Genomic DNA, 27,020 nt, shown 5'->3' with positions numbered 1-27,020 from the left:
ATAAACGCCAATATACATATCAACATATACACAGATATATACATATATACACACATGTACATATTCATACTTGCTTGCCTTCATCCATTCCTGTCGCCACACCGCCCCACAGGAAACATCAACGCTACCCCTTGCTTCACCGAGGTAGTGCCAGGAAAAGACACTCAGTCTCAAGCTATCATGTGTAATGCACCGAAACCACAGCTCCCTAAACACATCCAGGCCCCACAGACCCCAATGGGGGAGTATCCAAAGCTGGGAGGTGACGCCATCCCCCCCCCCACCCCCTTTAAGCTAAACAGGGTTAGGTCATTCGTTTGTTCAGACTTTTAAAAACTGAAATATAACGGGAGTGTTCAGTCCTCTGTTCCTGTCCCCAATGAGTGGTCATCTATCACACATTGGGGATAAATGGGTAATATTCTTTCTCCCTTATCCTCAGGGATATGAAACAATAACTATGTAAATTAAGTGTAGAGGTTTAAAACACACAAGACTACTACTAATTTCTAAATACTGTATTGTTAACATCATTATCAAGTATTTGTAACATTACAAATATCATTATAACTAAAAGTAAAATGAAAAACGGAGATGTAAAATTACAAAATAAATTATAGTTTAGAAAGTTCTGGAGGACTACAATGACAAAAAAAAAAAGTTCAAAATATGATACAGTACAAGTTAAACAGAAAGAGCTCCACATAAACAAGAACTGAAAATATCTTTAAAATCCTAGTTTTACGAAATTCTTCCACAAATAGAGATTCTATTCAATACCAAATTGCTTCCCTAGATTTAGTGATGTAGTGGAAGGCACAAATAAACAATGGCTACAATTTCCTGAAACAATCTTCAGCACACTCCTTAAACCAATTCTTATGCCTTGGATCAGCCCACAAACACATCAAACCTATCAAACACAATGATCCAATTATGTCCATCCCATGTATGCTTCTCGCCCTCCTGAATGTTCAGGCTCTTAAAGCCTCCACTCCATCCCTCCATCTCTACCTAAGACTTCCCTTCCCCTATGTTCTCTTTACTTCTAACAAAAAACCTCATTATCAATTGTTCCTTGCTCATTCTTTCTGTCTTAAACATTTTCACACATCTTAGTCAAGCCTTTCATTCAGAATGCACTCAATACAGTACCACACCTTACTCTGTAATTCTCTAGTCAGTCGTTCCATTTCCAATATCTCCATACTTTTCCTTTCCTTTTAGTGAAAGACCCATGACTCGCATTCATAGAACGCTGTTGGGACTACTATACCTTCCAACATACCTTTCTTTGCTGATTTCTCTTTCGAAAACCTCCTTAAGCCCCTCTCCTAACCAACTAATGATTCATGTCTACTTCCAAGGACTGACACCACTCCATTTCCTTTATATGTTTCCCATTCAAAATTACACTTTAACCATCCTGTTTCATATGCTCTTCTGCATATCAATTTTTTTCCACGTTTCTAAAATGTAACCAGCATCTACTTTCTTTCTAGAGTGTGCCATCAGATTTGTCATATGTATAAGGAACTGATTCACCTCCCATGCATTCCCAACTCTGGTGTACTATAGATAAGTTACTTACTCTAAGACTTGCATTCATCTCCCTTGTCACCCATCAATAAACAGATATAATCATGGTGACATCACACATCCTTGATAGAGAACCATCAACAAGAACCACTCATCCTCATCCCTTCATATTCACACACACAACCCCTATCATACACTTTCTCCTGATTCATTTATGCCACATTTCTGAGTATTTCTTACCCAAAGTCTCCAACACACTATCTCTTCAAAAGAAACACTGAGAACCTTCCCAACTTGACGTTCTGTGCATGCTACTAAACTTTCAGTTATCACTGCCATACCCCTTACCAGATTTTCTCAACACAACGCTATATAATTTGAGCATTCACTTTTGTTTCCCTTGCCAGTATATAAAGGCATTATAAATGCTTTTACCAGTCCTAAGGCAACTCTCCTTGGGCCACACAAATATCAAACAGCTTGATAAACCAATCCACAACAATATCACCATTCTTTATAATTTCAACTACAATACATCCATTCCTGCAGCTTTGCCAAACTTGATTTTACACAAGGATTTCAGTATTTCCTCTCGTTTCACCATGACTCTCTCACTCTGCATGTTACCTCATCCTAAACAAACCACATACCTTTCCCAATAATCTATCTCATTGAAAAGTCCAAAATACTCTTTCTGTGTCTTTCTGACCTGATAAGAAATGTATATACCCATTCCTATAATAATATATAAAAATCAGATTTTAGCATTCTTGTTTGACAAGTAACTTTTTAATCATAAACATGAAAAAATTAAGAGTGCATCAGAGAAAAAAATACATATTCCAATTAGAAACCATTAAGGGTAGTCTCTGGTGCAGCATCCATATTCTAAATGACAAAGGGAAATTTTGTAAAAAAAAAAATTGCCAGAATACTACAGAGTGAAAAAGGTCATATCCTCTAGCTCTTCTGCTGCTTCATACTTGCTGTATGTTGCAGAAGGATTAAACTTCCCCTGTAAACTGCTCTTCCCATGAAACACAATATCATTCAAGCCAAAAGGCTCTCGTGATAAAAATGAGCTGGAATCATTAGTGTTTTGAGTTTTGTTTAATGATGAAAGTTTGTTAGTCTTCATTACATCAGTCAAAGCATTTCCTAATTTTGATGCTTCCCTAGCGTTTCCAGATAGTATGGATGATTTTTCTTTTACAATGGATGGTGTAGTAACAACTCTAGGAATATTTTCTGTCATCTTTTTAGTCAGTAAATAGCTCGTTTCATCCACAAGATTTTGCTCTGTAGTTAATAAATTATCTTGAAAAGTTGTCTTATTTACGGTGGCTGAGGGCTTACCCTTTTGAAATTCAAAAGAGGTTTGTTGAGTACAGTAGCCTGCTGAAGAGCTTACTTTTGAAATTCTATCTTGAGTTTTTCTATGCTTAATAGAAATGCTTGGAGATTCACATGTAAAACTAGAAACTAGATTTTCTGATAAGTTAGAGTCAAATGTACAAGGATACTTTCTTTTACTACTGTATTCAGGGTCCTTACAATTGCTCCTATTACTGTTGCAAAAAATTGCTAAGCTGCTTTGTTTATCTTTAGTCGGCCTCCTGTTACTTATATCTTTTGTGTTAATGGGTAAATCATCTGTAACCTGAAACTGCCTTTCTTTATGTAGCTGTGACTCAGAAGAACAATTGGGTGTTATTCTAGACGTAAGATTGTTTTTTTCATTCAAGCATTGCTTATCTCCATCTGACTTCTTGGACTTATTCTCTAAACATCCCAATTTACCAAATTCTCTTTCATTTAAAGATGACCTTTTAGATTTGTCAACAGTTGATTTCCCTCCTGTCACACCAATTATGCTTCTTGGATAAGGATCAGAACACCAGTTACTTTGTGTTAAAAGTTCTCTCTTTCCTGCATGACTCCTCATGGTCCCTTCAGGTAAATTTCTCTGTCGCTGATCTCTTTTCTGGATGACCTGTGGTGATTCATGGTCAAGACTATCATCTACAACTTCATTTATGACATGGTTAACTCTGAAAAAGTACAATACACAGAATATTCAACAGCTCAATCAATGTTTTTGGCATGCAATTATTACAAGATCATTAATCATCAGTAATGATTACTAGTGAGGGATGTAGAAGTAATCTTAAGGGTAATAATGTTTTATATCAAATGCACAAAAATTAATGTATCATTTATTTCATACTTAATTACTTTTCCCACCTTTGTGAAGTAGTGTAAGGGAAAAAAGAACAATGGTCTCATTTGTACACATCCACTATACCTGTTATGTACAATATACTGAAGGCAGCTCCTATGATGTACAGCCAACCCTATACATGGTTCCATGGTTTACTATGACAACTTCATGTGCCCTGGTTCAGACCACTGACAGCACATTACCCTGGATACATTGCAAAGATCCAATTCATTCTATCCCATGCATGTCTCTCACCTTCCTCAATGTTTAGAATGATACCACAAAGCCTTCACTCCATCCCTGTACTTCCTTTTTAGTTTCCTTCTTCCCTTTGCTCCCTTCATTTCTGACAAAAAGATACTCTTCGTCAGTTATTCTTCAGTCATCCTCTCCAAATGTTCAAACGATTTAAGCACACCCTTGAAAGCTAACTCAATTATGAATGCACCTACTACTACATCTCTCTTATGTAATTCCTTACATGATCAACATTCTTCAAATCACATGTGTTCTTCAAGCATTTTGTTTCCACAATGTCCACCCTCTTCCTTTCTAATGCAAGACCCTTGAAAAATACTATAAATACAGATTTGATTGAAGAACTGCAGAAACTGGTTTCTAAATTTGGGAGTGTATGTGAAAGTAGAAAGTTGAGAGCAAATGTGAATAACAGCAACGTTTGACACTGAAAAGACAGAGGTTATGTGGACTGTGGATTTGAATGGAGAGAAACTGTAGGAAGTGGAGTTTTAAATACCTGATACAGGATACAGCAGTGAATGGAACCATGGGGCCTCAAATGGGTCATAAGGAGGGTAAGGGGAAAAAGGTCTTGGGTTCATTAAGGAATGAGTAGAAAGAGTGGTCACAGTCTTGAAAGGCAAAGCTGGGTATGTTTGATGATGTAGTATTACCACTGGTGTTATATGGATGTAGACAAAAATGTAAGGGTTAGGGTAAATATATTGCAAACGAAATATCTGAGGGCAGTGAAAATGAAATACCTGAGGCCATGCTACCAGTGAGCTAAGCCAGGACATCTGAAGGAAGTGGGTGGGTGGGGTGGAACCAGAGAAAGCTCTTGGGGCTTAATTGTGGATAGGGGGCTCTGATTTTGGTGCATTACATGTGACAACTAAAGAATGGATATGAGTGAATGAGGTTATTTCTTTATTTGTTCCTGGCTCTACCTCCTTGACACGGAGAAAAAAATATGTGAATAAATTAAGGTTTCAGGAAAGGTACAAATAAGTTGCGCTGATGAAAACTAGAGGTGTTCTAAGGACTACTTGTGTAACCTGCATTGCAACATAGTTATTTGGCATGAAATAAGAATATGTGGATTTTTTTTTTGAAAATATATTAAAACATTCACATAAAGTTCCAAAGCCAAAAATGGAATTTTCTTCATGTTATGATCCCGATTAAGTTCCAGGTTAAATCTTACCATGAGGCATAATTCATGCAAAATTCAACCTAGAGCTATGGACTAATGCCATTCAATTCGGTACTAGGAAACAACTGTATAAAATATAAAGTCTGAAATGGTTTGATCATGTGGAGACAATGAGTGGGAAAGATTGACCAAGAGGATGTGTGTGTCAGAGGTGGAGGGAACGAGGAGGGGTGGGAGACCAAGTTGGAGGTGGAAAGATGGAGTGGAGGGGATTTTGAGTGGTCAGGGCCTGAAAATGCAGGAGGGTGAAAGGCGTGCAAGGAATGGAGTGAATTGGAACGATGTGGTATACCGGGGTTGACGTGCTGTCAATGGATTGAACCAGGGCATGTGAAGCGTCTGGGGCCTGGATGTGGAAAGGGAGCTGTGGTTTCGGTGCATTATTACATGACAGCTAGAGACTGAGTGTGAACGAATGGGGCCTTTGTTGTCTTTTCCTAGTGCTACCTCGCACACATGAGGGGGGAGTTATTTTATGTGTGGCAGGGTGGCGATGGGAATAAATAAAGGCAGACAGTATGAATTATGTACATGGGTATATATGTATATATCTGTGTGTATAAATATATGTATACATTGAGATGTATAGGTATGAATATTTGCGTGTGTGGACGTGTATGTGGGTGGGTCGGGCCATTCTTTCGTCTGTTTCCTCGCGCTACCTCGCTAACACGGGAGACAGCGACAAAGCAAAATAAATAAATAAATGAATAAATAAATAAAGTCTGAAGTACTTGACCTGACCCCTTCTGGATCAGGTCAAATGCATCTCCTCTAAACTAGAGTGTGATTCATTATGGCAGATAAAGGGATGATCAGCAAATGGAATGATAACAAAATCAATAGCTGAAACTATTCCTAAACGTCTGCCAGGATATGCAGACCACAAAAAAAGTGGTGCACATCATTTCATATGACATATATCAATGCATTCTAGAAAGCAGTAAATTTTTTTTTTACAATGTTAAATCCACTATAAGTAAAATGAGTAAAGAAAGAATGTAACTAAGGTCTGCAACATCTCAAGATAAATCAAATGTCTTCATATACATTAGCCTTTTATATATATATATATATATATATATATATATATATATATATATATATATATATATATATATATACCTGATCTGTTTGCTTAATTGTTCATTTCATAATGCCGTACACCTTAACAGTATCAGCATTTATACATGATCCTCTTTTCCAATACCATAATTCTGTCTGTGGAAAATATGCTAAATCAGTCATGGCAGAGAAGTGCTGATTAACTACGGGCAGAAAGGATCAAATATTCAGGAACAAAAGGGTAGCTTTAGAACCCCAAGAACAAGAATGGCTATGCAAAGCTGACCTGATTGTCAAACCAAACTCATTCAAAAACCCTAAAACTTTACTGTTTGGGTTGAAGAGATATCAAGAAAGGAAGATTTTGAAAGTTCAGTCCCATGGTGCCACAACACCACTGATTGAATGTAATGCATTAAACAAAGTGCAAACAAATACACACCAGCAAAAGAGTTACTCCATACCTGAGAGAAGTATTGGATGTTGGTCTTATAATATTTTCATCTGAGTCATCAGCTTCACTAGTCAAATATGTAGACCATTTACTTCCTGAGTTACAACCACTGTTGAAAGCCACACTTACACTGCCTGTTTAAACATTTCATTTTACATTAGAGCCAAATATAACTGAAAAAATTATGATCTACTGTCTCTGGAATTGTTATACAATGAGTACCCATTTCTATAAGATGTATGCAAAGTTACATAAGTCAATTACAAAGATAACTTCTAAATCATTCTCTCATAACGATTTGGTTAATGCAAGTGCTTTTAAAATTGCCTGGGGACAAACTACCTCTTGCTACTGAGAATCAAGACATTCAATGACGTTTCGTGTGGCATAATCAGCAAGAGGGTATGAAATAACAAGATTTTCAAAATCAATGAGGGTGGTCATTTTCATGACAATGTTTAACGATCTCATTTTCGTGGTCATCCCTGTGTACTGTATGTCGATGCCAATAACCAAATCATTACGAGAGAATTGACACAACTCGAAAACATAAAAAAAAGTTGTTTATGACACACCCAGGTACCCAGGTCAACCCCCACCACCCGACCCCCCTTTAATCACTCTCCCTTACAAGGGTTACGACCACACAAGGTATACAGTGCTTGGCCTAGAAGATTGGTGTTGGACGGCGGGAACCGAGTGTGATGCTGGGATTTATATATTTTTTTTACACTGGCACCTGATGAGGTGGACTGTCTCCACGAAACATATCGTGCCACATGCATAGAAAAATTACGTGTTAAATAAAATTGTATGAACTACTGGTGCGATTTCACCTTCATACGATCATCACCGACGAATGAGGTCCCCTCTCTCTCTCTCTTCTTACTTCCGTAATGATTTTTATATTAGATTTAGAGGTAAATTACAAGAACCATACACTGATACAGTGGCTGACCGAGGCTGAACTCGTAAAAATGCGATATCTTCGATTATGCAACATTCTTTAGCTTGGCTTAGTTTCTTGGACTCAACAACTGCTTCATATATTATTCTGTTATATTTCAAAGTAAATTACACACACCGTAAACGTAAAGTCAAAATGAATGTATTCATAAACGATTCATTAAACCGTTGAACTAGTCGTAATGAGTGATTTCTTTCATTAAAATATTAACATTCTATTTTTGTTTAGTTTCTTTGATTTTATAATCATTTTGATTAATGCTTTACTAATTTTTGCAGTAAATCATATGAACCATGCGTATCACGTTAGCATGAATATACATATACATACAAAAACGACCCTAGTGTGTGGCCATGTAGTTTGACCCATGGCCCATAGCAGCAGAGATAGGTAAGCAGCAATCTCTATTTTCATTATATAATTATATCTTCTATCTTTGCTTAGTTTCTTCATCTCAGTATTGGATTTCTTTATAGCTGTATTACGTTTTACTGTAAATAACATGAAAAACGAGATAAGTGTACGTATGTGTAAAACTGTATAGGTACCAGTAACCTTGCTCAGTAGCTGACCATGGAGTACCCAAACGACCACAGCAACAGACGGCAGTGGCAAGGTTCCGAACATGAGAAATTTTGCCAAACTTTATTTCCTTTCCGAACAATTTAAGTTTTCCGAATTACAGAGCACCGGAGCAGCTGAATGAGTGTGTTAGTGGTTTTGATGCACGAGACCAGGTTATAGTGATGGGTGATTTGAATGCAAAGGTGAGTAATGTGGCAGTTGAGGGAATAATTGGTATACATCGGGTGTTCAGTGTTGTAAATGGAAATGGTGAAGAGCTTGTAGATGTATGTGCTGAAAAAGGACTGGTGATTGGGAATACCTGGTTTAAAAAGCGAGATATACATAAGTATACGTATGTAAGTAGGAGTAATGGCCAGAGAGCGTTACTGGATTACGTGTTAATTGACAGGCGCGCGAAAGGGAGACTTTTGGATGTTAATGTGCTGAGAGGTGCAACTGGAGGGATGTCTGATCATTATCTTGTGGAGGCTAAGGTGAAGATTTGTATGGGTTTTCAGAAAAGAAGAGTGAATGTTGGGGTGAAGAGGGTGGTGAGAGTAAGTGAGCTTGGGAAGGAGACTTGTGTGAGGAAGTACCAGGAGAGACTGAGTACAGAATGGAAAAAGGTGATAATAATGGAAGTAAGGGGAGTGGGGGAGGAATGGGATGTATTTAGGGAATCAGTGATGGATTGCGCAAAAGATGCTTGTGGCATGAGAAGAGTGGGAGGTGGGTTGATTAGAAAGGGTAGTGAGTGGTGGGATGAAGAAGTAAGATTATTAGTGAAAGAGAAGAGAGGCATTTGGACGATTTTTGCAAGGAAAAAATGCAATTGAGTGGGAGATGTATAAAAGAAAGAGACAGGAGGTCAAGAGAAAGGTGCAAGAGGTGAAAAAGAGGGCAAATGAGAGTTGGGGTGAGAGAGTATCATTAAATTTTAGGGAGAATAAAAAGATGTTCTGGAAGGAGGTAAATAAAGTGCGTAAGACAAGGGAGCAAATGGGAACTTCAGTGAAGGGCGCAAATGGGGGGGTGATAACAAGTAGTGGGGATGTGAGGAGATGGAGTGAGTATTTTGAAGGTTTGTTGAATGTGTTTGATGATAGAGTGGCAGATATAGGGTGTCTTGGTCGAGGTGGTGTGCAAAGTGAGAGGGTTAGGGAAAATGATTTGGTAAACAGAGAAGAGGTAGTAAAAGCTTTGCGGAAGATGAAAGCCGGCAAGGCAGCAGGTTTGGATGGTATTGCAGTGGAATTTATTAAAAAAGGGGGTGACTGTATTATTGACTGGTTGGTAAGGTTATTTAATGTATGTATGACTCATGGTGAGGTGCCTGAGGATTGGCGGAATGCGTGCACAGTGCCATTGTACAAAGGCAAAGGGGATAAGAGTGAGTGCTCAAATTACAGAGGTATAAGTTTGTTGAGTATTCCTGGTAAATTATATGGGAGGGTATTGATTGAGAGGGTGAAGGCATGTAGAGAGCATCAGATTGGGGAAGAGCAGTGTGGTTTCAGAAGTGGTAGAGGATGTGTGGATCAGGTGTTTGCTTTGAAGAATGTATGTGAGAAATACTTAGAAAAGCAAATGGATCTGTATGTAGCATTTATGGATCTGGAGAAGGCATATGATAGAGTTGATAGAGATGCTCTGTGGAAGGTATTAAGAATATATGGTGTGGGAGGCAAGTTGTTAGAAGCAGTGAAAAGTTTTTATCGAGGATGTATGGCATGTGTACGTGTAGGAAGAGAGGAAAGTGATTGGTTCTCAGTGAATGTAGGTTTGCGGCAGGGGTGTGTGATGTCTCCATGGTTGTTTAATTTGTTTATGGATGGGGTTGTTAGGGAGGTAAATGCAAGTTTTGGAAAGAGGGGCAAGTATGAAGTCTGTTGGGGATGAGAGAGCTTGGGAAGTGAGTCAGTTGTTGTTCGCTGATGATACAGCGCTGGTGGCTGATTCATGTGAGAAACTGCAGAAGCTGGTGACTGAGTTTGGTAAAGTGTGTGAAAGAAGAAAGTTAAGAGTAAATGTGAATAAGAGCAAGGTTATTAGGTATAGTAGGGTTGAGGGTCAAGTCAATTGGGAGGTAAGTTTGAACGGAGAAAAACTGGAGGAAGTAAAGTGTTTTAGATATCTGGGAGTGGATCTGGCAGCGGATGGAACCATGGAAGCGGAAGTGGATCATAGGGTGGGGGAGGGGGCGAAAATCCTGGGAGCCTTGAAGAATGTGTGGAAGTCGAGAACATTATCTCGGAAAGCAAAAATGGGTATGTTTGAAGGAATAGTGGTCCCAACAATGTATGGTTGCGAGGCGTGGGCTATGGATAGAGTTGTGCGCAGGAGGATGGATGTGCTGGAAATAAGATGTTTGAGGACAATGTGTGGTGTGAGGTGGTTTGATCGAGTAAGTAACGTAAGGGTAAGAGAGATGTGTGGAAATAAAAAGAGCGTGGTTGAGAGAGCAGAAGAGGGTGTTTTGAAATGGTTTGGGCACATGGAGAGAATGAGTGAGGAAAGATTGACCAAGAGGATATATGTGTCGGAGGTGGAGGGAACGAGGAGAAGTGGGAGACCAAATTGGAGGTGGAAAGATGGAGTGAAAAAGATTTTGTGTGATCGGGGCCTGAACATGCAGGAGGGTGAAAGGAGGGCATGGAATAGTGTGAATTGGATCGATGTGGTATACCGGGGTTGACGTGCTGTCAGTGGATTGAATCAGGGCATGTGAAGCGTTTGGGGTAAACCATGGAAAGCTGTGTATGTATGTATATTTGCGTGTGTGGACGTATGTATATACATGTGTATGGGGGTGGGTTGGGCCATTTCTTTCGTCTGATTCCTTGCGCTACCTCGCAAACGCGGGAGACAGCGACAAAAAAAAATATACATATACATATATATATATATATATATATATATATATATATATATACACACACACACACACACACACGAACAAAGTGCGTATGAACGCACACCTTCATAGAACATACAAACCTCCTGGCTGTTGGAGGTTTGTATATATATATATATATATATATATATATATATATATATATATATATATATAAAGAAGGAACAGAGAAGGGGGCCAGGTGAGGATATTCCCTCAAAGGCCCAGTCCTTTGTTCTTAACGCTACCTCGCTGACGCGGGAAATGGCGAATAGTATAAAAGAAAAAGTATATATATATATATATATATATATATATATATATATATATATATATATATATATATATATATTATATATGTGTGTGTGTGTGTGTGTGTGTTTTAATCGATTGTGTGGGAGGATAAAGGTATTGCAGTACCACCACAACTCAGCCCAAATCTATCCTACATCGGAGACACCAAAAAATAAACAAATGGAAAGCAGTCATTCTTATTGATGGAGCAAACCTAACATAGTTTATTACTAAGTATGAGTTAATTGACTAAGTTCTAACAAAGAACTCATTTTACTCACCTGAAGCACTGTAAATGCCATTGCTGCATGACGGAACTTCTGAGAATGACTCTGCACCCGTCTCGCATCCTAGAAGCTTAGCCTCGAGTCTTTTCTCCTGATCTAACTCAAGATTTCCTCTTAAAGTGTTGAGTTTCTGCACATGCACTCGACAGTCTTTGCCTGTTCCCCTGCCATAATCCTGTGGAAGTGGACTTTATAATGTAAATATTTTCTACAATGAGGAAAGCCAACAAAAAATGTTTCTAAAACAATCATGCCCCTCACATAAACTTCTATATCGCCATTATGAATGCGCATTGTAATCTTGAGCTTTGATTTTTAAAACCCAAAACTAAACCAGAAGTAACTTTCTGTGCAGTGTCTTGAGGCAAAGGTTTGGTCTATGTTCATCTACTAAAAATTCATGTATTTCGTGACCAAGCACGGCCTGGATCTTAACATCTCTAAATATCATTCATATGCAGAAATTTGCATGTTGTATGTGCTATACGTATAAATGGTTTGGTTGACATCAACTCAGTCATGAATGTTATGTACACAAGTATTTCTTAAGTAATTTAGTAAACTTTATCAGATGTGTCATTTTAAAGTGATTTCTTTTGAATGTCTCTGTATAAACACTCAAAGTGTGTTTCTTAAATTTCCTGGTACTGCATTAAATAGCCATTCAAATTTTCTTGCTGGCATCCATATATTTTTGACATATCTTTTTTGTATGTTTTGTTACTAATTCATTATCAAAGAGAAAGAAAACGGACCTGCAACGAAATTTAGTCAGAATTGCAAGGCTAGTGTGAAGCACTCACACACTTCTTGTTTGAAGAATATTACAATTCTTCTTAGCTACCATCTGCATTACAAAATTTTCAATCATACCACTCATAACTTGATTTATATTGCCATCTTCTCAGCAAAATCTCAACTCTAGTTTCTCATTTATGATGGCATCCAAATCTTTTACATGTGACCTACATTTTTATCTATTTCCTTGTCGGACCTGTATATATGTCACTACCACTTATCTTTCCTTGACCCATAACTTATTTACTCATTCTTCCATATCTGGTTGCCTTTTCTGGCATCAGCGAGGTAGTGTCAGGGACAGACAAAGACAGACCACATCCATTCTCTGGCTAGTTTCTAATGCATCGAAACCACAGCTCCCTATCCACAACCAGGCCTCACAGACCTTTCTATATCTTCATTAAGTTCCATTAGGTTCCCTTCTGCCCATTTGCAAATTGAGTGTAAGCCTTTTGCATCCTTATGTGATCAGTTTCTGATCCAATCATTTGCTTACTCTGGTGTAAATAGCAAAGTTCCTTAATATGCCTTCCTTTACGTCACTGTTGATCTCTGATGTCAGTATTAAGAAGAGTATTTAGACTAACATTGTGCCCTGTGGTAACCCTATAGGACATAATTGTGGGTGCATAATTTTTCCTGGTAAAAGTCCACATTGGCCTTCAATACGTACTTGGTCACATGTTCTACAGAGTGTTCTTTTATCAGTCTTTAAAATGTTTCACTGAATGCAAACCAATTGGTCTGTAATGATAAACTATTAGCTTAACTCCTCCTTTAAGTATTGGTGTTACATATGTGAGAGAGAGAGAGAGAGAGAGAGAGAGAGAGAGAGAGAGAGAGAGAGAGAGAGAGAGAGAGAGAGAGGTTCATATTTACCTTCTTAACGGACTGCTTTGCTCCACACAGTTTGCAAGCAAATTTTCTGTCTTTCCGTACTTGTTGTGACTGAAAATTCAAACACGAAAAGCATCGCACAACATGAAACTCTTGACCCATTGCTGGTACATGAAAAGAAAATGTAGATTTCATTACAAAAAAGGTTGGTTTTGAGACTTGAAAAACCTTTTCTCTCCAAGGCAGTTTTCCAAGTCCTTGAGACATTCCCTGGGAATAATCTTGTCATAACTCGTCTGTGCCTCAATATTTTGGTGAAGAAACACCAATGTACACTACCCTTTGCGAACAGCTTTAAGGTATCCACAGCAACTGTTCATAATTGGGCTCACCACCAGGCAATCAGCAACCACAAAAAGGTTTATTATTAGACCTGGCTCCCACTGAGACATTGGAGCTCACATTTTTGCAGGTCATAAGCACCAACCCAAAGTGGTCACAACATTAAATTAAAGGCTTTACAGAAAGGGGAAAGCCGGGCAGAGGAAAGAGAAGCAGAAATTTCTTTACAGGACACCACCTGAGAGAGAAAGGGGTTTTCAACTTTCAAAACCCACCTTTCTCTCTAAAGTAGTCTGTTCCATGAACATAAAAACATATCCTCATGAAGAAAGAAGGTTAAGGAAAGCACTTGTGGAAGACTAACCCCAGGGCACTAAAAACTTCTAAGATGAATGGAAGAATCCTGGAGAATCAGTTCTACTGGAGGAATCTGAGGGCCTCAGGGTAACTACATAATTTCTACACTAAGGTACCATTGGTGCTATGTTAGGGTTCCTCTAACAAATGGGTCTTAAAGAAGGTTAAGATAGGCTCAGTTTGCAGTGCAGTACATTTCAGTGGTAATACTAATTGCTGTATCACATATGAGAGTAAACTACTCTCACTATTAAGTGACTTAGTCAACCCAGAATGATTATTCCTTACTGTACCAAGATTTGCCCCAAAATGGTAATTTTGTTGAAAGAGGAAGTTCATACAACAACTTCTTTCATCTTCCATGGTTAGACTTTTATGCTCTCAAGTCCCATCTAGTTTGTCAGATGACTGCTTTGAGGCAAGGACACACAGAGCAAGCTCACACAAACACTGTCAAAATAATAGCTGGAGAAAAGAGAGTGCAACAATGCTGCAGCATATGAAAGATGGTTGAAGAGAGAAAATGTAAGAAGAATTAATGAGACAGAGGGTTTTGATTCTACTCTAATGGAAGAGTGTGGGAAGAACCAAACTAAATATGCAAGGAGCAAATAAAACCCTTGTATATAAGAAACAATTTCTCACACAGAATGATTATGGCACCTGTAAAACACTCAGGCTTTTGAAAGGAAGGCAGTCTTTGTGATGATGATTAGGTGGAGTTTCCAGAATACAGTGGAGGATTTGGTTATGCTTAACATGTTGATGTTAATTAAAGGTTGTACTGTGGTAATCTGATATTGAACAAAAGGAAACAAAAGTCTCAGAGAGAGAGAGAGAGAGAGAGAGCACTTTATAGCTATTAGATTTGACTAGGTTACTGCTTCCGCATTCAAAGATGATACAAAGAATACAAAGGCATTAAAACAGCAACAGACCATTGTGTTCTTTTGAGGCTGTAAGTGATAAGTGATAATGAAAGATGTCAGAAACTCACAGAATAGTGCGGTGAAAAGTAGAAGGCATACAGATAAGTCAGAGAATAACCTGCAACTTGTTATTTTCACTGTGGAAGTGCAAGTTTTTCTAAGCTAAACAGATTCAAGTCATTTAATCTTAGCTCATAGGATTTGTTACTCAGTCTGGGAATCGTCTTAGTACACTGTACTCCTTCCATTCTGCCTGTCTTATTCTATTTTTTTTTTAGATAGGGTGAACAAAACTGAACGCAATATTCAAGATGTAGATGAACCAATAAATTGTAAAGAGTAAGGATGATTTCTCTGGACTTAAATTTGAAGGCTCTACCCATGGAACCAAGAATTTAATTCACTCTTTTCACTGCATCTGTGCATTGCTTGGTTTTAGGTCACCAGAGATTATTATGCAAGTCTTTTTCCCCATTTACCTTTTGTAGTTCAATTGGATTCATATTGTAGCTTGCCTTTTCTTTTTTTACTACCAGTAAAACTTACTACTACACTTATCTGTTAAAATTCATTTGCCACCTATGAGCCCAGTTCATCAGTGTGTCTATGTCATTTTGAAGCTGTACACATTCAAGTTCATTTGTAGATTTATTTTCCAGCTTTTTATCATCAATGAATTTTGATAATATCTTGCAATGTAGCCCATTATCAATATCATAGATATGTATGAGGAAGAGAACTGGTCCCAAGACTAATCCTTGGAAACTTGTTACAGCTAACCATTCTGAGGCTTGACATTAATCACTACTCGTTGTTTATGGCCAGTTGACCAATTTCCTGTCCACTGAAGTACAACTCCATTAATGCCATGTAACAATTTTTGCTAGAAATCTTTGATGTGGAACCTTATCATAGACTTTTTGAAAGTCTAAATAGATAACATCAACTGCTTTACTTTTGTCTCAGATGTTGGTTGTACCATAAAAGAAATCAAACAAATTTGACAGAGTGATTTCTTCAAATACCAGGCTGAGAATTGTTTAAGTGGTGGTCCTCTAAATGGTTTACAATTCTATTTTGAAAGATGGTTTACATAAGTTCACTAACTACATATGTGAATAGGACAATGATTTTCAGGTAGTGACTTATCTCTCTTGAATACTGGTGTTACAATGCAGACTTCCATTCATTTGGAACTTTTCCTGGGGTAAGTGACCCACTGAAAAGGGCAGTCAAGATCTTAACTATCTCATTCTTCACTTCTTTCATTGTTCTCAGATAAATATATCAGGGCCTCCTGTTTTACTATTTTCATTCCATTTATTACTGAAAGTATGTCTTTGGCTTTTATGTCTGTTTGAAGAACATTCCCTCTGCTATCAGTTAAACTGGATTTGAGACATGAGTTATGTCTTCAATTGTTGTCTTGAGCCAAGTCAACATTCTACCTAATCAATGGACCTATTGACTGAGTAATGGCTCTCTAACATAGCTTTTAACACAGCTGTAAAGTCCAACAGATTTATTTTGCTATTTTCAGTAGTGCACTCTTCATATTTACACATTTACTATGTTGTATTATTTTCTTACTTTCTCTTTGCATATTTACATACATTGCTCTATCATGTTGGTTATTGGAGTCTCTGAGTTTCCTATGAGCGACTTTCTTGGACAGCAGACACTTTTTTATTCCATCTTTCCATCAACTTGGTTTTGCTTTTGAGACCGACTGTCATCATTCATTGGTTTTTGTTTCCTCTGCTGCATTGAAGGTTTTACTAAAGCTTTTTCAAGCTATGTTCTTGTCATTTTCATTGACTCTGTCATCCTGGGTTTGCATGTTAGGAGCAATGTGACAATTAAAATCTGCATGTTTAAAGTTGGGTATCTTTTGTGACTGTCATAATGACCATCATTACATGCAGTGTTGAAAGTAACCTCAAAAGAAATTTGTAGGTGATCCCTTGTACCAAACTTTTCTCCAACCTCAACATTATTAGCAAGATTCTCATTTGATTCAGTCACTGTCAAGCAAATTTAGGTAGAGTCCATGCCCAGAGAGTACTGGAAAGGGATTCACCCCATTTAGATACCTGTATGTTTAAAATCTCCACCTATGATAGTATCTTGTTCATTACAAATTTCTATTGACTGATCATATAGTCTTTCATCTACCTCTGGTGTCAGTGCAGGTGGCCTGTAAACTAGTCCTACTATTATTTTCATATGTTGTTTACCTTTAATTTCTACAAAAATGAAGTCAAAATTTTTCAGTACATATAAGGCAACTAAAGAGGCTGGAAGAGGGGGATGGAACCCACCTTCTTATATTTCAATTTCTAAAAGAGGGAACAGAAGAATCCAAGCAGAGTGCACATGTTCCCAAAGGCTCAGGCAGGGGTGTCTAAATGTGTGTGGATGTAACCAACATGAAAAAATAAGGAGAAATAGGTAGTATGACTGAGAAAATAAACCTGGATGTTCTGGCTCTGAGTGAAACAAAGCTCAAGGGTAATGGGGAAGAATGCTAAGGAAGAAGTAGGACTACTGAAACAGTTGTGGGAGTGTATGATAGAGTGTGAGGAAATACATTCTAGATTGATGTGGGTAAAACTGAAAGTGAATGATGAGAAATGGGTGCTTATGCCCCTGATGATCCATGAAAAGAAAGACCATGAGATGCAAGTGTTTAGGGAGCAGCTGAGTAAGAGTGTCATCAGTTTGGGTGTAAGAGATCTGGTATTAGTGATGCAGTTGAGGGTATAATTGAGGTGCATGGGATATTCAATGTTATGAAAAGAAATAGTGAATAGCAGGAGGTCGAGAGGAAGGTGCAGGGGTTGAAAAAGAGGGCAAATGAGAGGGGGGGGGGGGTTTAGCAAGTATCAAAAAACTTTTGGGAGGATAAGATGTTTCAGAAGGAGTTAAATGATGTGCAAAAGACAAGAGAACAAATGAGAACATTGGTAAAGGCAGAAAACTGGGAAGAGTTACCAGGTAGTGATGAAGTGAGGAGGAAATGGAGTGAGTACTTTGAGGGATTGTTAAATATGTTTGATGATGTATTGGCAGATGTATGAAGTTTTGGTTGGGGTGATATGCGAAGTGAGCATAGAGAGTTTTTTGATGAGGAGACATGTGGTAAAAGCATTGCATAAGATGAACAGCAGGAAGGCAGCTTGAGTGGATGGTTTCACAGTTGAATTTAAGAATGAGGATGGCTGTGTTGTTGACTGGTTGATAAGGATTTTCAGTGTATGTATGGATCATGGTGAGATGCCTTAGAATTGGGGGAATGCATGTATAATGCTACTGTATACAAGCATGGGGTACAAATGTATGTTCAAAGTACAGATTTATTAGTTTATTGAGTATACCTGGTAAGTTGCATGGGAGGGTACTGATTGAGAGGGGTGAAGGCCTGTACAGAGCATTAGACTGGGGAGGAGCAGTGTGGTTTCAGAAGTTGTAGAGGATCCGGTTTCAGAAGTGGTAGAGGATCCATGGATAAGGTGTTTGCATTAAAGAATGTGTGTGAAATACATACAAAAATGGATGGATCAGATGAATATGATATGGGAGAAAAGCTGCTAGAAGCAGTGATAAATGTTTATCAAGGGTGTAAAGCATGTGTATGAGTAGGAAGGGAGGAGAGTGAATGGTTTCAAGTGAAGGTTGGTCTGTGGCAGGGGTGTGTGATGTCACCATGGTTGTTCAATTTGTTTATGGATGGAATGGTGAGCGAAGTAAATGCAAGAGTCTTGGAGAGAGAGAGAAAGGCTAGTATGAAGTGTGTGGGGGATGAGAGGGCCTGGTAAGTGAGTCAGCTGTTGTTTGCTGGTGATACAGCACTGGTGGCAAAATCGTGAGAAACTCCAGAAGTTGGTGACTGAGTTTGGAAGAGTGTGTGAAAGGAGAAAGTTGACAGTAAATATGAATGAAAGCAAGGTTATTAGATTTAGCAGAATTGAGGGACAGGTTAGTTGGGGTGTGAATCTGAATGGAGAAAAATTGGAGGAAGTGAAGTATTTTAGATATCTGGGAGTGGACATGGCAGTGAATGGAACCACGGAAACAGAAGTGAGTCATAGGAATGGTGAAAAAACATATATACACAAATGAAAAAAAAAAAATTCAGTCAGCTGACATCAGCAGCACAATGCATGACCTTACATGAGCATCTACCAAGAAAAATGTGAGGTCTAAGTTATCAGTAGGAGGTAGATTTAAGATGTCAACCCTGTGGTGGTTGCTGATTGGCTGACTGTTGGCCCTTAACAAACAGCTGCGGTGGATGCCCTAAGGTTATTCACAGAGGGTGTAAGTAATAGACTGGTGTCTCCTCACCACAATACTGAGAGCACACATGGATATTTCCATGAACTATCTTGTGCTTGCACAAAATAGTAACACAAGTTAGAATAAGAAGCACAGAGCTAAAAACAAAAGTAATTATCTTTTAGATACAAGATATCTTACACAATTACGATTGGCTCTTAGGGAAATGATGATATATATATCTTCTTACCAGAAAATGCACACCCCATGACAGGTGAATGTTAATATTTTATATCTCTTTATCTCTCATGCCTGCTCCCCTCAGGAAATCCCATCAAGGGGGTGGTCATTGTAAAAGAGTTTCCACTTATTCCAGTCCTTAAATGCCTCCCTTGCATACACTATTCCACATGATGTTTCACCATTTCTCTCCCCCTCTGTTTCCCCATGTCACAGGTGGTCTTCCTCTTACACCAAATCCTTTAACTGTACTATCTCACACTCTCCTTGTAAACTCCTTGTCCTGCATTCTTTCCATATGCCTAAACCACCTAAAGGTATTAAGTTTCACCCATTCTATCACTCTACAAACCATTCCCTCCCATAACAAATTTCTCATACATCCCCTCATTTCTTTCTTCATCTTGTCATACCACATGCTCCTCTTAAGCAGCTCATTATCACAGGTGCAAAAATACCTTATCTAGGATTCAAACTTATAAACTAAAGCCAGATAAATATACAAATATTGGTATACCATATTTTCCAAGTCATTTGAGTTTCCAGTTACAGGATACAAAGTAATGCAAAGAACATCTTTTTATGCTAGAATACCCAGTTCATTTCCTCAGCAGTTAAGCCCTAAATTGCAGCATACATCTGAAATGACACTAATCAACTGCAAATTTTTTCCGCACATCATATCTGTATCATATATTACTGAAGAAAATACCCCCAAAAAGTAGTACACCTCTCTATATTGGCATGAGAGGGTCCTGAGTTGGTAGGGAGAGTCTTGGCTGGTCCTTATTCATATAAGCACATGATCTTTTTGTCTGGTAAGATTTGTTTGTACAAATACCTAGACACATTATATGCTTTGTGGCTTTGCAGATTCATGCAGATGTCCTCAAGTGAGCCTTACATGTTCAGCAGATAATACTTAAAAATATTGTAATGTGTAATGAAAGGAACTAGACAACATGCCCATGAATATAGCTTTCTCATAAGAGTTTACTCATGAATATAGCTTACTTATAAGAGTTAACATCAGGGCCAGAATACAGAAAGAAAAACAAATGAAAATACTGAAATAATATGTTTATGAAAGAACAGAATGAAAAGAGAATCTTTAGACTTCCCTCTAATTTAATGTCCTGCCTACATTACGTGAACTTAAAACTTATAGAGTACGAGACACTATATCTAAAAATCCCAAAATTATATCACCTTTAGACAGTGAATAAATCCCAATATTTCATAAACATCTATGAAAGGGGGCACCTGAGAGCATGAACAATTATTACTCACATCCATAAACATTTAAATGGTGCCCCTTAACTGTTACTCATAGATACTCACAGACCCTCTTCTGACTGTAGGCCTCCTGTGGGGTCCTCTTCTGTCAGCTCCTCGTCTAAACTTAAATTTTTAATGTCACTTCAGGTTTCCTTACTTATTGATATTTTCATACTAATATTTCAATTCCTTTTGTATCAAATTTTACTTGACCATTAGATCCATTACATCACTTCACCAGGGAAGAAAATATATATCAAATCATATCCCCCCCCCTCTAATATTGTGGTCATCCATATCCATGTTACTTTTGTGGCGAGCCTTAACTGTAACTTTATCAACTTTATGAATCCCGCTGGATTCTAGGTGTTTCACTACTTCATCTTCAAATCTCTGGATCATAGCCCTTCCTTGTATCACTGTTTATTGAGACAAGATAAATGGTAACTGACCGGTTCAGCTCCCCCAAAAATAATTCTCCATACCACCCTCTCTCTGGCTTTTGCATAACTTTATATTATTTGGTGCTCAATGACCGACCAGAAGAATTATGCCTTGCTTATAGATTGCTGGAATCAAAGTTTTGTCAGTTATGCTTTTCTTTACAAAAAGTCTACATACCTGCGCCAGTCCGCTTTAGTTCAAGCAACCGCCTTTTTCAACCAAGTATGATCAAGCCAGCGAACGTTCAAACGCAACGCATGAAAGTAGTTGGACATACATTCACCAGCGAACACTTCATTGCACTCTGGTAGCTAAGGCTGATCCTATGGAACTATTGTTTCATATTTAGGGAGAAAGGAAACTTTCCGTTTATTGGCTTGCCGAGTATAAAGTGAATACCCATACTTCCAAGAGGGATGAAGAATTCTAAATCTGAACAGTACTGACATGGAAGAGACTTTCTATTTCTCTTTCCATTTCCCCTTATGATTCTGGTAGGTTGAAGGTGGTTATTGTTTTTGCATCATTTTGATTTTTCACCTATTTCTTCCATACCCCTTATATCATTTCAACAAACAGTTTTTGGCTTATACCATTTTTGAGTATGTCCTTTACTTCATGGACAATTTACCATTGTTAAGTGGTTTTGGCTCATATCTATGAATTAAAGGACATAATACAAACTACTAAACATTTTCATATAAATGCAAGTTTGTTTTATGTAGATATTATCATTTATCTTACAGCTGAAGAAAATAACATGACTGAAATAAAGGAATGCATAAGTCCAACTGCATCCGGATACATTGGTTTCCAGCGTCTCCCGCTCTAGTTTTAACCAGGAAATATGTCTGAAAGTGTCTGTTGTGTTCCGCTGCCAAAAAAGTGCATTTTGTGAATATATATTACCAGAATTTACGCAGCAAGTTTATTGCTCAGTATAGTACAAAGTGTAAAGTGAACCGTAGCTTAACGAACAAATGATGTACAGCCTTGTAGTAGGCTTATTATGGTGCACCTGGTGGATTAATGGAGAATCGTGATCATTGAGCGAGACGAGGAGCTGAAGATAAGTGTGATATGAGATTTTTTTTCATCTGTTAATAATTTGAATTTAAGTCGCGCCATAGTCTTTGATTTACATAGAGCGAATGAGGTGGAGTCATAAACATTTTGCTGCTAATGGTCTGCATAACAAGTCCCAACCACGCAAAGTGGCAGTTAGTCGGGTGATATGTGTTGATCATTGTTTTTGTAGATAAGAATTAAAATGAAGGAAGAATATATATAGCACTGCAACATAAGGTAACTAGTGCTTAGGTTACATGATGGCATGCATTTGAAATTTTGAGAAGTTATGAAATAGGTTACAACAACCCTTCAAGATCAAATGTCATTGGTGTATTCTAGTTGGTGACTTTAACGGAGACTAAGATTTTATTATGACAGTTATGCATTCATCTTTATATATATATATATATATATATATATATATATATATATATATATATATATATATATATGTAACATACAGACCTTCAACAGCTAGGATCGAACCCGGAACCCCTGTGCAACAGGCGGGAATGCTAGCCTAGCCTAGCGATAGATTCCCGCCTGTTCCACAGGGGTCCCGGGTTCGATCTTGGGTGTTGGAGGTTTGTATGTTCTATGAAGGTGCGCGTTCCTATGCACTTTGTTCGTATATATTCTTTTTTTCTTTCACACTATTCGCCATTTCCCGCGATAGCGAGGTAGCGTTAAGAACAGAGGACTGGGCCTTTGAGGGAATATCCTCACCTGGCCCCCTTCTCTGTTCCTTCTTTTGGAAAATTGAAAAAAAAAAACAAAACGAGAGGGGAGGATTTCCAGCCCCCCGCCCCCTTCCCTTTTAGTCGCCTTCTACGACACGCAGGGATACGTGGGAAGTATTCTTTCTCCCCTATCCCCTGGGATATATATATATATATATATATATATATATATATATATATATATATATATATATATATATATATGGATCGGGTGGCTGGAAATCCTCCCCTCTCGCTTTTTTTTTAATTTTCCAAAAGAGGGAACAGAGAAGGGGGCCAGGTGAGGATATTCCCTCAAAGGCCCAGTCCTCTGTTCTCAACGCTACCTCGCTAATGCGGGAAATGGCGAATAGTATGAATATATATATATATATATATATATATATATATATATATATATATATATATATATATATATATATATATATGATTTTCACGTCCATGACACCCGAAACTTAGTCTAGAATCTAGCTTAGAAGTAGTTTTATATTTCTTTTTCTTGCCAAGAGGAAAATTATGCTTTACTGTACCTCTCTATGCATGGACTTTGAAAGCTGACGTGTGCGAATCTCATAATGCTGATAATGAACCCGGTCAGCAGGTGATCATCTTTAGGGAACTCGACTTGGTTAACTCGTGCGTCTTAGATTTGGTTAATTTCATGGCACCAAGTAAAAGTTAGCCAACGGTAAATCGCCGCTTCGAGGAATTTCGGATACTTCGTAGCCTCAGGGTAACTTGTGCAGTTTGACTTGCACTTTTTTCATGGCACTAAACAGAAGTTAGCCAAAGATGTTTCGCCATGTACTTTTTTTTTTTTAGCTTTAAAAGATGGTGCATACTGTAGCATTACTTTTGCTTATGATGTTTCGGGGAGCGTTTTTTTTTTTTAGCTGGTTTACATTGAGGTACGTAAAACTGGTTGGGGTTGAATGGGGGGGGATGGATCTCCCTTGTGAGAGGTCAGATAGAATTGGTCATTGTGACAACACACTCCCCAAACTTCAAAGCTCTTAATTCTTGGTCATTTTCCCTTTTTGAAAACAAAGATAATCTTGTCAACGAGATTTTTTTCGCTTTATATATGTATATATATTCTATATTGGACAGAGTGGTAATGATCTTTATTAGATTTATGCAACATAAATATAGCATAGGATCAGGACAAGATTCAAATGTTTTGTTTAACCATCTTAAAGAGTATGATCATCGTATTGATTGAGTGGTCCTAGGTCAATTAGAACCTGTAGCTCCTAAGCCAAGAGAAATATTATTTAATCATAATACATACACAAAGAATTGTAACATGAATATTGGTAAAGGTCAAAATAAAATGGATAGCTTCGTCTTAGGCAAGATTAGTAAATAGCGTCCAGTCTTGTCCACAATAGAATTTTAAGACAGGCACGGAGCCAAACCCGAAAGCCACAAACCATAAGCACTTTTGTAATAACGGCGTCTTAACTTTGCATGTCTTTTACGTATGAACTGACTCTTCTAAGTCTTGCATCTCCCCTGATGGTGTAGTTATATACGAAAGTGCACTCTGGCTTATCGTGTTTCGTTTTCCTCGTGGTTTTCAACAAATACTAGATCAGGGGCAACATGTTGATTAGGTCTCTTTTTTATATTATGAGATCACGTGGTAGTTACTGATTATGTTCGCAACACAGTCATTTTCGTTTCATAATGAACATCTTAAATTTTTCTTTTGTCAATTTTTTATCAGAGTCTACAGATATCTTCACGTTACTCTGTAAGCGTGAGCGCTTACGGTCTAATCTGGAGTTAAGGAAGGAAAACAGTTTTATATTGCAAGGTTTAATGTGACCAAGGCTTGACAGAGGGAAGAGGGAGAGACATGAGTTACCTACAAAGACTCTACTCTTATTTGCATAGCCAACCAATATCTTCTGTTGTCTTTATGCGCCTTCGGGCTTCTCAGCAACTTGGGAAGTACCAGCAGTATTGCTGGATTCCGTGTCATCTCTGGGTTCACCTTGGCAGGCCAGGCAAGGCAGCTTCTTCTCGAGAGCGGCGCGGTACTTAGGGTGGCTGATGGCGTACACGATGGGGTTGTACACAGCGTTGGCCTTGGCAAACACGGAGCCCCAGATAGAGAAGAGGGGATTCACAGTGGACTTGTCGAGCATGCCGGCGTAGTTGATGACCAGGTATGGGGTCCAGGCAATGAACCACAGGGATACTGTCATCATGGCAACCTTGGCCAGACGACATTCAGCAGAGGTCTTTTGGGCTTCTTCATTCCTTAGGGACTTAACTCCCATCTTCTTGGCTTGGTCGCGCATAGCTTTCTCATGGGCACCAACAGCCTTTACGATGAAGGTGTATAAATAGATGCTGGAGAATAGAGGGAAAAAGTAAACAAAGACTGAGTACACGTACAGATAGCTGTGGGAGAACACGTCATCGGTAAGGTAATCTGTACCGCAAGCGGTCATGTTTCCCTCTGGCACATATCGGTTCCAACCGAAGAATGGGGGCAGACACCAGGCGAGAGAGAGTGTCCAGACTCCTCCAATTCTCATCATTGCACCGCCAGATTTTAGAGGTTGAGCGGACATACCCTTGACAATGACATTGTATCGATCAAGGGTGATGAAGACCATGGTCCAGATTGACACGCAGCCGAATAGGGAGCCGAGGAAGCCATAGATCTCGCAGAATAAAGCGCCAAGTGTCCATGTCTGCCAGTAGCATGAGACCATCATGGGTGGAAACATGGTTAGCATCATCAGGAAGTCTGAGAATGCCAAGTTAACAACCAGGAGGTTAGCTGGAGATCGAAGGGCTTTGGTGTTCATGAACACCCAGATAACGACGAAGTTGCCAATTAAGGAGAGAGAGCCCATGATGATCATGAAGAACATGAGAAGGCCATACCACAAAGGATTCATGGGTGGAAACTGGTACCAGTGAGGGTCCATCATATGGAGGATCTCCTTAGGGGCGATGTCCACGACCGTGATGTTGCCATAGGGATTGGTGGAAGGTAGTCTGTCTGAGGCAAGGTTCGCGGGATCGTTCCAGTAAGACATCTGAAAAGAAATAAGTGTCTTTCCTTAATTACATTTGATTACCGTTTTTTGAACTATAGTCTATATGAGTATCACTTCTTGAAGGTGATTTAGGAAGTACTGAAAACTTATTCTTATAAGAATAGAGCTTTTTGAGAATTATATATAAAAAGGAAGACATGTTCATTAGATAGTTGGGTTTAGTAACAGTAGATGTGAATGGAAGTAAATGATTCATTCCTATACTCACTTGATTCACTTTAACTCTTCCCAGATGTGTATGGGTGTACTGAGAGTTCTGTTATTCGAGAAGTGCATCCTACATTACCACTTTTCCAGAACAGTAGTGGTGTAACACTTCATGCTCTAATTGCAAAGTATCATTTGCAGAAGTCGGTTTTGTATGCTGTTTGCTAGTGAAGGTGTTCTCTTAACTTTTTTTGACCGTCGACCCACTTAATGTGGCGTTTTGTGTTGCCGTAGCCCACCCTAACCACGAGGGAAAAGTCACCTTTGGCGGGGCACTATCATTAGCAGTAGTCTCGTCAAAGAACTCACTCCAAAGGAGTTTACATTATCCTTTTAAGAGAAGTAGCGCAGCCTTGGGCTATAGGAGCCTTGGGAAGGTCCTGGGATATATATATATATGTATATATATATATATATATATATATATATATATATATATATATATATGTATTATTTTATTATACTTAGTCGCTGTTTCCCGCGTTAGCGAGGTAGCGCAAGGAAACACGAAAAAATGGCCCAATCCACCCATATACACCTGTATATACATAAACGCCCAAACACGCACATATACATACCTATACATTTCAACGTATACTTATACATACACAGACATACATATATACACATGTACATATTCATACTTGCTGCCTTCATCCATTCTCGTTGCCAC

General features: G+C 38.4%; 2 protein-coding genes across 3 annotated transcripts; both read right to left on the bottom strand.

Moving 5' to 3' along the window:
* Window positions 1-500: 500 nt before the first annotated feature.
* On the bottom strand, window positions 501-22,726 carry LOC139748595 (uncharacterized). 2 transcript variants are annotated; one of them, XM_071661706.1, is made up of 5 exons: window positions 20,869-22,726; window positions 13,424-13,545; window positions 11,738-11,918; window positions 6,746-6,869; window positions 501-3,590 (listed from the first exon to the last, which is right to left on the bottom strand). In XM_071661706.1, exons 2-5 carry the CDS (start codon window positions 13,541-13,543, stop codon window positions 2,474-2,476), a joined length of 1,542 nt encoding a protein of 513 aa, XP_071517807.1. In that variant the 5' UTR covers window positions 13,544-13,545; window positions 20,869-22,726; the 3' UTR covers window positions 501-2,473. The 2 variants fall into 2 exon arrangements, with proteins under 2 accessions (XP_071517807.1, XP_071517806.1); XM_071661705.1 differs by having other exon boundaries at window positions 21,427-22,726.
* Window positions 22,727-24,865: 2,139 nt separating this feature from the next.
* On the bottom strand, window positions 24,866-26,134 carry LOC139748598 (rhodopsin-like). The gene has a single exon (XM_071661709.1). The coding sequence runs from the start codon at window positions 26,117-26,119 to the stop codon at window positions 24,983-24,985; it is 1,137 nt and encodes a 378-aa protein (XP_071517810.1). The 5' UTR covers window positions 26,120-26,134; the 3' UTR covers window positions 24,866-24,982.
* Between the last annotated feature and the right edge of the window lie 886 nt (window positions 26,135-27,020).

The sequence above is a fragment of the Panulirus ornatus genome, chromosome 5, assembly GCF_036320965.1.
Source record: "Panulirus ornatus isolate Po-2019 chromosome 5, ASM3632096v1, whole genome shotgun sequence".
In the NCBI taxonomy this organism is placed as follows: Eukaryota; Metazoa; Arthropoda; class Malacostraca; order Decapoda; family Palinuridae; genus Panulirus; species Panulirus ornatus.
Note: the sequence above shows the minus strand (reverse complement) of the source record. Positions and strands in the feature narration are given on the sequence as shown.